This window comes from Pundamilia nyererei, unplaced genomic scaffold (genome assembly GCF_000239375.1).
Source record: "Pundamilia nyererei isolate P.nyererei 1_Seehausen unplaced genomic scaffold, PunNye1.0 scaffold00108, whole genome shotgun sequence".
Taxonomy (NCBI): domain Eukaryota; kingdom Metazoa; phylum Chordata; class Actinopteri; order Cichliformes; family Cichlidae; genus Pundamilia; species Pundamilia nyererei.
Genome location: NW_005187509.1, coordinates 636941 through 649543, shown reverse-complemented (window position 1 = coordinate 649543; position 12603 = coordinate 636941). Strand labels below are relative to the sequence as shown.

General features: G+C 37.5%; 1 protein-coding gene across 1 annotated transcript; it reads left to right on the top strand.

Annotated features, from left to right (window-relative positions):
- Window positions 1-298: 298 nt before the first annotated feature.
- LOC102195039 (uncharacterized) lies at window positions 299-9469 on the top strand. Its single transcript, XM_005741239.1, has 4 exons — window positions 299-397; window positions 7525-7680; window positions 7884-7976; window positions 8940-9469. Exons 1-4 carry the CDS (start codon window positions 299-301, stop codon window positions 9252-9254), a joined length of 663 nt encoding a protein of 220 aa, XP_005741296.1. The 3' UTR covers window positions 9255-9469.
- The last annotated feature ends 3134 nt before the right edge of the window (window positions 9470-12603 follow it).

Sequence of the window (12603 nt, the reverse complement as noted above, 5' to 3'; positions counted from 1 at the left end):
CCTGTGCTACACTTGGTTTGTTTGTTTTTTTAACCACCTGCACTGCAATTTCTTTTCTAGATTTTAGATTCACTTTAACTCTCTGCACTCAAAAAAGTCAACTAAGGCAGTTGTTTGATTAATTCAATAGACATTTGTCTATTTAACATGAACATATTGAGTTTAGGTTTTTAAATCATTATCAGTTGTTGGTTTAACATAAAATAACAAAAAGTTTAATGAACTAGATTTGCATTCTTCAGTTCAATTAAATGTAATTATTTTAAATCAACAACTCTAAAACCGATGCCTAGTGCGCATGCTCAAACTTCCCAGAAGTGAAGAGGCGGGAACGCGGACAAAGTTATATGTGTTCAGTGAACTGCCGTTTCTCTCTGCGGAATCTTCCACAATACAGGTAAGTGATAAATAACTGAAAATATCTTAGTCAAACGAAGTTGTTCCGTCGGTTAATTGTTTAACAATGTTTTTAATTCCAAATGTGTAAGTTTTCATTAGACAGCGGGAGTGGCGCAAATACTGTGAAAATCGGGTATTAGACGGTGCCAATCGGTACTGTCTAATACCTGATTTCTAATCCGCTCCGGCTATATTTATATTATTATTAGCATTTCCACTTAATTGCTTTTTTTTTGTTACCCGTTTCTGCAGTTTTATAGTGTTTTTAGCGGTTATTGATATGTTTAGTTCAATATTTAACACGTTTGTAATTCACTTTCAAAGTAAACGAAGTTAGCTAAAGCTAGGTAAAAGTTCAATGGTTGTCTCATTGAACTTTTACCTAGCTCTGTTAGCATTCACTTTGGTTTTAAATGATGGTTATTGCAAGACATGGTCTTTCTTCACTTTTTTTATTATTTGCATTTCTTCTTTATTTCTCGATCCTTTTTTTCAGCATTCGGCCTCTCGCGGTAATGCAAGTTAAACTAGCGCGGAAGTTGCTAAATATTAGCTGTGTCCAAATTCAGGGGCCGCATCCTTCGAATTGACTTGAATACTAGTGCATGGGAAAAAGAGCATGAACACGAGGTCAAAGGAAAAGGCAATGGCGGATAGTTTTGAAAATTGCCTGTCGGACCTTTACCGCAACTACCAGCATCTTTATTGCATAGTGTGAAACACTGCTATTACATTTGGCAACAGATTGGATATTTATCTGTGAATTTTATATTGCAAGAGGTATTTGTATTTTTTTTGTACATTTCCAACAAAGTTAAAAAAAATCCACTGTGGAATTTTTATTAAATAATTGTATGTTTTCTTTACCATAGTAACACCACAAAGAAAGCTGCCCCCTTTTTCTGATTGTTTGTGCCTCCTCTTTAATACATGGTAAGTTTTTACCATCATACATTTTTTATGATACTTTTATGATTTAATCAAAGTGAAAAAAAAGGTGCCAATAAAACCATCCTTAAAACTGCTTCTCTTTTTTTCTTTCAGTGACTTGTATGTGGCAGTGCAAGCGTTGTTCCATCAGGGAGAGTAGTAGGTACAAATTATTGAAACACTGTAGATTACATCACCATTATGGACCCAGCCAGCGTTATCTTTGTATATATGTAAATTGTCCATGCACATTTAAGACTTGGTGTGGACTAAAAACACATGTTTACAGATGTCATTCTTCTCATTTTAAACAGACAGCTGTTAGTTCAGTCACTTTTAGGTGTGAGTTATGTGACTGCGGTGACCTTACCACAGAGAGAGATTATTTTGGACATATTGTGTCACATTTACGAAATAGTGAGACAGTAACTTGTGTATTTTCAGGCTGCTCTTTCAAGACAAATATCTTTGGTACATTTTATTCACACAAAAAGAGGAAGCATCATTCAGATTCACTTAAAGATTTCAAGGTAGGTTTAGTGTTGTGTTTTGACCCAGCACAACATTCTGATGACCCTGAAGGTGTAGGTGCTAGTTGCTCTGATTTTTTAGATCCTGAAGTTGGAACTGAGTTTGTGTCAGGAAGTAATCATTCCACTGAAAATTTGACAGATCTTGTTGAACAGAAAATAGCTGGGATATTGTTAAAATTGGAATATATATTTCAAATTCCAGCTACAGCAGTAGATGGCTTGGTGGAGGAGTTGAGTTTTTTGTTAAGTTCTGCTTGTACTTCAATCACAAAACGAACTGTTGAAGAGGTATTCAAGAGCCATAACCTTCATATTGGTCAGGCTGTTGTTGAGGAGCTTGCCAATACAGTGTGCATTTCTAACCCTGTATCAAAAATTTTAGCTAAGTGTGGTCCTCTTGGAACTTCATTTAAAAGAAAACAATACTATAAGCATAACTTTAGGGTCGTAGAGCCTGTTGAGTACATTTTATCTGTTGATCAACGAAAGTCATTTCAGTACATTCCTTTATTAAAGTTATTGCAAGAATTATTGAGTCATAATCACATACTTGATAGAGTGATTGAGCAACATATAGGACAAGAAAAAAGTGAGGATTTGGCTAATGGTCTGAGTGTTTACAGGTCTTTCCGAGATGGCAAGCACTTTAAAACCAATAGCTTTTTAGCTGTTGACGTGTTGAGAATCTCCATTACACTTTACATTGATGATTTTGAGGTTTGCAATCCTCTTGGAACCTCACGCAAAAAACACAAGCTTTGTGGTATTTATTGGGTCTTGGATAATTTGCCTCCAGGCTCTCATTCAGCACTCTCCTCCATTTACCTAGCTGTTCTTTGTAAAAGTGACGATTTAAAGACATTTGGGTTTGAAAAGGTGTTGGAACCCCTGTTAAAAGATCTTGTGATCTTGGAACAACACGGTGTGTTTATTGCTCAGTTAAATGAGTTCGTTAAAGGCACTGTAAATTGTGTAATAGCTGATAACCTAGCTGCTCACGGGCTTGCAGGATTTGTTGAAAATTTTTCTGGGGAACACATATGTAGATTCTGTGTCGCAAAGAAAACTGAAATTCAGTTTTTGACAGCAGACGTTTTTGAGTGTAGAACACGTGAACTCCATTTGGCTCACTTAAAATCTGCATTGGAAACCTCAAGCTTGTGTTGTGGGGTTAAACGGGACTGTGTTTTGACTAAAAGTCTCTCTCATTTTGATGTTATTTCAGGCTTCCCCCCGGATATAGTACATGATTTTTTTGAGGGCATTATACCTGTAGAACTAGCAGAATGCTTGGCTGTTTTGATCTCCAAAAAGTATTTCACCTTAGAAAAACTTAACAGTTCAATCCAAAGTTTTGACTACAAATGGGGCGATAAGACAAATCGTCCTCACGTCATACCACATACCTACTCAAGGAAAAAACATATAGGGGGGAATGCACACGAAAATTGGGCTCTGCTTCGCTTGTTGCCTTTTATTATTGGTCCCCTTGTTCCTGAAGATGAACAGGCCTGGCATGTTCTTTTGGATCTCAAGGATATAGTGGAACTTGTTGTTGCCCCTATCCACTGTGATGAGTCAATATCATATCTTGAGTTCAAAATCAGAGAGCATCGGCAGAGATACAAAGAACTTTTTCCAAACAGCCGTATTCTTCCTAAACACCATTTTGTAGAGCACTATCCTGTCATGATACGTCTCTTTGGACCTCTCGTTCATAAGTGGACAATGAGGTTTGAGGCCAAGCATAGTTTTTTTAAACAGGTTGCTCGCCACACCAACTGTTTTAAAAACATACCTCTCACACTTGCCAGGAAACACCAGCTTGTCATTGCTCACCATTTGCATATGTCTGATGAGAAAAAACAGTTGGTGGTAACTAATGTTTCATCAGTGCCTATTGATGTGCTCCAAAGTGACATTGCAGCTGCTTTTAACCAAAGGCTTCCAGATGAAACTGATGTTCACATTGCGAAGAATGTGTCATACAATGGTATGAACTACAGCAAAGGAATAATTGTTATCCATGGAGAGTCATTTGGCCTGCCTGAGTTTGCTGAAATTTTGCAGCTCTGTGTTTTGGAAGGGAAGTTGCATTTTTTTGTGAGAAAGATATCTGCTTGGTATAGGGAGCACTTTAGAGCTTTTGAACTGAGCACGTCACATGTGAGGGAGGTGCTGTCATTGCACATGAGGAACTGGTTGATGACTATCCCTTAGCTGCCTACTCTGTTGGAGGACTGCGTCTGGTTACTCTAAAGAGATCTGTGAGTTTTCTTGGAAAACAAAATTAATACTTGTAAGTATTTTTTATTATTTTTTCCCCCTATAGCATTTGTGAAATTGTCATGCTTTTGTTTTGGTCTGTTAGCTGTTGAAAATAAAACTATTTTAAAATGAATTGTTTATGTATGCATTAGAAAACTAAGATTTTTATTTCAAAACACAAATCAAAACTAAAGATTTGTTGAAAATTACATTTTCTGAGTGAAACCTGTTATGATTTGGTTGATTAAAGTGTTACAGAATTTCTAATTCCACCATATTGTTTTCACTGTGAACTGATTTTCATAAACACAAGATGGTCTCCAGCAAATAATTCCTTCCCTTCAACTTAGTTTGAGCCACCCAAATTTTACCAAATGGTTTGTGCCCTTACCTCACCTTGTCACCAGAGTTAAGACAGGTCCATATAATTATGAAAGTATATAATGTTTACACATAGCATGCGTCGTCTCTCATTTGTACTTTACTGCAGGATGATGATATTAAGGATAACCGGAATATATAATGGATGGATGGATGATGATGATATTCCTGTTGTTTCCAAAAATCTGCTTTTAAAGTACAGTGAATTTTTCAATATATTAAGTAATTACCTGCCAGCGTCTGTCATCCTCTACAGTATTGCAGCAGCAGCATCATAACTTCATTTGCTGTGTTTTTTTTTTTTTGTTTTTTTTTTCAGTTAGAATTAAAGTATTCATTCTACTGCTTATGTCTCTGGGCTGACGTAGCCTCAGAAAGCTCTTTTTACATTCTAGTCTAAACAGATAAGATAAATTGTGTTTTAACCTTTAATGTATTTCTGCTTTGTTTTCACAACAAAAAATTGTATTTTTAAAGTTGCACAGAAGTGCACAAGGGTCCCTAATTGTTGCTTGTTGATATGCCAAACGGTGTCTTTTTCTAAAAGAACTGCTGATATTTTTCAGATCTTCAAAATGACGTCACCCCTAAGACTGCGGATAATCCTGGGTGAAGATGATGCCAGGAAGTTGATTCTTCCTGCAGGGACACCGGTCTCAATTGAAGATTTGTGCCACACAGTAAAGACAAGTTTTGGATTACAGCAAGATATTCGACTTCAATATCAAGATGAGGACTTTGGAAATGAGTTCATGAATATGTCAGATGTCTCAGAAGTAAAGGACAAAGGCACCCTTAAGGTGATATTTTTGCAAAGCCCACAGGAGGAAGATGCAAGAACTTCTCAAAGCCAAGCAACAGAGTCTGTATCCATCTCCTCTGCTGACACAGATGATACAGAGCCTATTTCATCTTCAGGTTCTTCACCATCCTCAAGGCACTGGGTTTGGCCAAGTGTCTTCACTGTACCTCAATTTAGCTATGAGGCAGAATTTGAACTCGAGAAGGCCAATACTGCCTGCGCCAATGGGGGAACTCTATTGAACCCTTCACCAAAACTGAAATCCCAAATTCTGGAACGACTGGCTGAAGAAATATATAAATTCAAAGCCTACCCAACAGACAATGATCTGACTGACGTTGCAGAAGCTCTTGTGAAAAAGCATCCTTGCCTTAGAGAGCAGGGGTCTTTCAATGGCTGTTATGGGTGGAAGATTAGCCTAAAATATAAAATGGCTAACCTCCGCACCAAACTGAGAGGCCTTGGATGTACAGAGGTGACCATAAACTCCATCAAAAACAAGTCTGGTGACAACCGTCAGGCAGCCTTCAATGTGAAGAAACCCAAAAGAGCTGAAGTTAACTATTGTCCACAGCATCCAAAAGGAGAGACATCAGAAAGTCTGGAACAGGAGAGAGTTGCAATTCTTTCTGAGTTGACTAAAAGAAATAATGACTCTGTTGTGAGTGTGAAAATGGAGAAGACTTTCTCATACAGAAGGCAAGAAGTTCTTCAGGGTCAGCCGATGGTTGCAGACTTCAAAAGCAGATGGCCAGCTCTGTTCACTGCGAGAGAGGCAAGTGTGGTTAAAATGCATTTGGATGTTGCATGTAATTTATGTTTTGTAGTCCAAAACTAAAAGTACTATCTGTTGTTGGTTCCTGTATCACTGAAAATAGTAATGTGAAAAAGTAAGTACCGTTTAATTTAGTAGGTTTTATGTATCAGGACATAAGAATCATCCGGATCCTACCTCGTCATAAAATGTTGTAAATGCAGCCTCAGATGGCATTCTGTTAACACTTAAACCAAAACCTCTACTGTTATACAGGTACTCTGGTCTGCTTTTTCACAGGTCTACATTGAAGAGACATTTGTGCATTTGTTTTTTAAGCCTCTTTTTGAAGACGCAACGTAGCGGCATATCAGAGTAATATTCCCGCAATGGTGTGTCTTCTAAATGTACCACTATGCCTTGGCAAAACGAGATATTGCTGCATTCTGTGCCTGCAAGCTTCATAGTAATATTACCGCAATTTTGCTTCAATGCTGGACTTGTGAATGAAGTCTTTGCGCTACAGAGGGAGGTCTTCTGATGACATATGGAATGTGTGCTGGCCTCGGCTGACCAGGACATTCTCAGCTTTACCCACAAACGTTTATCAACCAGTGATTTTTTTTTTTTTTTAATTTTATTTTTTTTTTACCCAGAAGGGATCAGTCTAATTGAGTGCTATGACTTTTCCTGGGTTCAGTGAATGCAACAGAGGCATGACTGTATGACCAATCAGACAGGCATTGTGCTAAAACAGAGAATCCTCCACACTTTATTGTCAGACAGCTGGAGTTTAATCTAAGCTACCATTATTTAGAGTGGTCCCGAAAGAAAAGAGGGACTATTCTCCGTCGTGTTTTAAAGCAGGCGTTGCGTCCGTCTGCCTCTTGCCTTCCTTACTGCAGCTCCTCGCCACAGACAGCTCATTGCACATTTTCTCCAGCTCGTAACTAACGGGTTAATTTGAGCAGCAGCATAAATTTCGAAAACACGTTCGATGGTTAAACATATGCGCAGCAGTATCGCAAACATGTGGATCGCATTCCTCTGAGGGTTTCTTAATATCTGTATTTATTGAAGTTTTTAAACCTAAAGTGATTTTAATTTAGTGCGTCATATTAGAAATGATTATAGGTTATTGCTTGAATGTTTATAGACCTGTTGACTGGTCTCTTCCGTCTGACGCTGTATACGCAACCCTGCATGTCACAGCCCGGGCGCCGCCCCTAGACCCCTCTTTCCCTTCATGGCTTAATCTTTTGTGAAAAGCATCTGATGGCAGCATATTGCAGCCACAGCTAAGATCTTATAATTGACCAAAAGCTTCTCAGAAGCCGTCATCAATGACAGTACTGATGTCTGCATGGTCTTCTAAAGGCAGCTTTAGTCAGCTTGGATGTGAAGTGAGTGGAATATACAGTTGAGTTTTTAATCAATGTATTTGTTCTCTATTGCAGATTGACAAGGAGTTTCTGCGAATCACCACAAAGCCTCTGCTATCTACTTTCTTTGCTGAGCTTGACCAATACGCACCACGCTTAATGGAAATCTTTCTGAGCAAAGGAGGGACACCTGGAAAGAAAATAAGAGGTCTCATGCTTGCCATCTCCAAGGTTTGTATTAGGATTGAGTAGACTTTGTCATAGGCAGCAAAAATAACTTTTATTTGGAGATGAAGTTGTCAATTTTGTTTCGGCTTAACAAATGATACATGCCCGGTTCTAACCTAAAGAATAATTATGCAAGTTAACTGATTGCCCTAACTTTAAGAAAAACAGCCTGGTTTTGGCTCATATTATCTCCTCCTCCTCTCCAGCATGACAACATCCATACCAGACGAGCATGCATCTTGAAGTCCTTGTGCATCTACCTAAACGAAGACTATGAGAAGTTACTAAAGGAGTACTTGGTGAGTCATTGTGACAGCATGTTGACTGTAACATTCTCATACAAATTGTGACGTTGCCTCATATGCAAATCGTTAAAATTAAAAATTTTGAGATTAGCAACAAGACACCTGGTATTGGGGAAGGGATGTCTTGAATACCAAACAGTATTAAGCGTTGCAATAAAGAATTTCTGAAATTTGGTATTGGAAGGAAAGAAATTTATGCATACCGTAGTTAAACTTGATACACAAACATACAATGCATTTAACATGCATCAAGACAACATTGCTTTTGAATCTGTACTTGGATTAAAACAAGTCCTGGTTTTTTTTTGTTTGTTTTTTTCATTGCTATGGTCATCAGTATTTGTAAATAGAAATGTCTATGAACTTTGAGCTGTTTAGTACTAACACTTCTATACCTGTTTTATTTTAGCAGCTGAATTAGCCTTTTCTCAAGTCCTGTCCCCCTAAGTTACTCTTGCTACGTCCGACAAACAAATGGTTTCCTCTGCGCACCAACGGGTACCCAAATGTGCGAGCAGACATGCTTCATAATGTTCGGTACATTTACCTGGGAGTGGGGCCATACGCACTGTTTAATCCATTCACGTTGTTTTTGACTTTGTGAATGGAAAGAACACAACTCCTCCAGACACAATCTCTCGGGGTATCGGTGGGCACACCGCTTCTCCATCTTGCTTGAGGTTAATGTTTGTCAGACACAGTAACGGTTGCTATAATGTGTAATTGGACAATGGCCCTTTCGGGGGAGGGGCTGGTGAGAGGTCAATTATGCCACCTCTTTTGACATGAGAGGTGTATTTTATAATTTATGTATTGGAGTAATTACTAACAACTACTTTAATGGTGTGTAATTTTCTGTTTATTACTTTGACTACTTGGATTTTATGAACAGCATAGAAACAGTTGTTTAAACAATCTCTTAAATTTTACTTTGTTGTCTTATATTTTTTCATGTAGGATACGGACAGCGAGGCAAAAAGCTGCATGGAGCAAACTGTGATGGGGGTGTACGTCATCCAGAAGGAGGGTGCTGAACCTGAAGATGACCCAGAGGACATTGGTGTCCTGATTGAGGGTGTGGAGGCTCTCACTGATTTGGGTAACATTGCACAAGCATGTGCTCTGTTGTTTGGACTCATATACTGTTTGAACCTGAGCTACCCACCAGAACTTAAATGCACCTTTGAAGTCTTCCAGAAGATACTTTTAAATCTTGATGGACAAAAGCTGTCTTCAAAGGCACAGTTTCTGAAAAACAAGCTTATGGGGTGAGAGCACTTGAAAATGACTGATAGGTCTTGAATGGTTCATTGGTGGAATGGTGATTTCCAATATATAATGTTAATATTTGAGTTGTTTATATTTCATTCTTTCATTTTTTTAAGTTTTTGGATTCTCTCTGTTGGGCAATTCACCTTTTATACAGCACTGCAGATGATTTCTGTTTGTCCTTATATAGATGGCTCAAAATGGATCAGAAGTACTGACAGAAGTACTGTTCTGTTAATTATTTTTCATTTAATTCTGAGTTTGTAGTATAGGTACTAATTCACACATACCATAATGCTGTCATGTGTTGAATGAAGATGTCATTGGAGTGCTTTAGTGCCCCCCTCTTTTTTTTTTTCTTTTTTTTTTCTTTTTTTTTTTCTCTCCTTTGTAGAACAAAGTCAACATTTTACAGAAACTGCATTGAGGGGTTTTCCCAAAGAAATGTTCATTGTTTTTAGCTGCACTGTTACTATGTTGTGTTTATGTGTCAAGGGCCTGTAAAGTTTAAGACCACTGCCACCTGTTAAGTTCACTGTATTATTGTGTCCATTTTGCTTGCTAGCATATTTTAAGACACAGCAAAACTATATTGCCAGCTGTGGAGGACTGCAACCAAAATTAAAAAATAAATACAGAAATATAAAAATTGGTCAAACTAATAATTATTACAATGAGATAAACCAAACAAATATAGATTTTCATTTCAAGTAATTAATTACATTTGAAAAAAAATTGTCATCTGTCATTTAATTTGATCTTAAGCCTTCTGTTTCTATTTTAGTTTTACTTCCTAAAATTTTTTTGATCCTTATTTTTATTTTTTTTTACCTATGGACTTTTTTGTTGTTGTATTGACCCCAAATTATTTCTATTTTTTTTTCTTTTTTTCCCCAAATTCACACAATAGTAATTCTATTTTGTTACATGTTTTAACTTGCCAAGTGGGAGATGTATTTTTATCTTTTAGTTTAATTTTTTAAAATACAGTTGATATATTGAGCAAATTTTGCATCTGTTTTTAGTTGTGGAAGCTTTGGTTCCAACATATTGCCTATGTAAATAAGTATTCTAACGTTTTACCTTTTGAAGTGGCATAATGCTTGCAGGTGTACAAAAATGGTAAGCTTTTATATTGTCCACTAAATCCAGTTAATAAAGTTAATGTTATCATAATCTGATTGTGACTTTTTTGTAAAGTAGTGGGTTTCTAAATGTGTAACAAATGTAAACAAATCTAATTGAAATAATTTGATTGAAATGAGTGAAATCATCAACCCACATATTGGTTTATTAAGCAAGACTTGCAGTAATTGCCTTGATTAACAAAGTAGTTGTTGAAACAACAAGATTTAATTGTGTTTCCCTAAACTTTTTAACTTGTGTAGAATGAATTAAAACAAATTTCACTCTACATACTTAAATAAATCACTTCAAATCAATGTAAGTATACTATGTTGATCCAACGTAATCTGATTACATTAAACCACCAAATGCTAAATGTGTTGGTTTGACATGATCGAAAATGGTTTATTGTACTTGGTTAAATTGTGTGCAAAAAGGGTGCCATGATTAAATTGTGTTCATCCAACAACAGATTTTTTTGAGTGTGGTTCGGTTTATGCATGGAAATTCACCTGGTTAGGTTTAGGCATTAAAAGGTTCTGGTTATTTTTAAGCACTAAAACATACTTGGTTAGGGTGGGAAAAGTTAGTATTCTGAACCTATCATCTGCTTGATACCTGGTTGATATAGGCTGCTGGCAGTCTCTGTTAAATCAGTTGCTAAGCCCATGGTAACCACTGGTCTCCCTTGCTGGTTCGTAAATGGTTGCAGGACGTTGCTTGCTGTCGCTAAGTGACAGCCAGCAAACCACTGCACAGGCAAACCAGCAACCAACTAGTGAACACACATTTTTGTCTCTAGGTCTGTGCAACAGGGCTGGCTGTAACTCAGGAGGTAGAGCAGGTCATCGTCTAATCAGAAGGTTGGTATTTTGAGCCCTGACTGACTGACTGACAGACAAGCACTTAGGCTAAGAAAAGGAAGATGAATGGATGATTTAGGCGAGTTGTATAAAGCGCTTTGAGTGTTCTAGTGTAGAACACTAAGCATTAGTCTATTTATCATTCAGCCTAAAAAAATGAGTTTGTCGGGCTTAGAGACTGAAAACTTACATCCAGTGGCTTTAGCAAAACTCCATTGTTTGACAGCCTGCAACTAGAACATGTGGGGTTGTCCACTTGGTGGAAGCAAAACAAAGCTCTGTTTAGATTACTTTCAGATAATCAGGTCAAAGAGGCTTTCACTTTGATGAAGTGGGTCAGTAGATAGAACCCTGAGTACTGGTAGTTATGGAAGATGTGTAAGTATATAAAAGTTGTTACTCTTAATAATAATGTGTATGTGCTAGTCCCCATAGGGAAATTACTACTCTGCATTTAACCCATTCACCCAGTAAAGCAGTGGGCAGCCACCAATGCAGCACCCGGGGAGCACTGTGTAGGGACGGTAACTTGCTCAGGGGTATCAGGGTAGCCGTTCAGTGGACTCAAACCCCCGACCTTCCGATCATAGGCAACCACTCTACCTACTGAGCTATCCCTGCCCCTCTTGGTGTCAGCTTGCCTTTCCTGTCTTCTGATACCTTGACAGAGTAAAGTTTAACTTTAGAGTTTGCATGAGTAATTTAAACTTTATGTACATAACTGCTTTAATTTCCCTAGATAGCGATGCAAAAGTAGGATATAATTATATAATATAATTAGCCAGCAGAGGCACAGGAAATTAGACTGGTATCTTCAAATCTTGAGGGCACTGATAAACTGTATCAGCTCATAAATTATAACCTTCAGTAAAACCTGTAATGTCATATATTATTTCTTCAGTGGTGAGACTCAACACTGAAATTATACACTGAATTCTAATGACCTTTTTTTTTTAACCACCATGTGAAAAAAGCCAGATAATGACATGGATCAGAGTAAAATGTCAGGAAATGTCTTTAAGTCAGGTTAAATTAAATAATGAATATGAGATTGGGGAACACACTGCTGCAGTGCCATCCATGCTGAGAAACAGATCGATTTTGCCAAGGTCTGACTTCAGAGAGAAACTGGTATTTTCACGCCGAGAATTACCAGACTCACTGCTCTCCCATCTGCTTTTTCATTGACAACAGATCAGCATGGTTCAGAGAGGATCAGTAGCTTGGAAATGTCAAAAGTGTCACAGTGAATCAATTCAAATTATCAGGTCAGAACCACATAAAGACCACAGCTTAGAACCTCTATCAAAGAAAGAGAAGTACACCTCAAGGGTGTAAAGAAGCAAACAACTATATGAAGTGAA

Excerpts from the sequence above, each read along its gene's own strand:
- LOC102195039 (XM_005741239.1), top strand. The coding sequence starts at position 299 with ATGCTCAAACTTCCCAGAAGTGAAGAGGCGGGAACGCGGACAAAGTTA. Across the intron at positions 398-7,524 it reads CGGAATCTTCCACAATACAG|ATTGACAAGGAGTTTCTGCG; the intron begins GTAAGTGATAAA and ends TCTCTATTGCAG. Across the intron at positions 7,977-8,939 it reads AGTTACTAAAGGAGTACTTG|GATACGGACAGCGAGGCAAA; the intron begins GTGAGTCATTGT and ends TTTTTCATGTAG.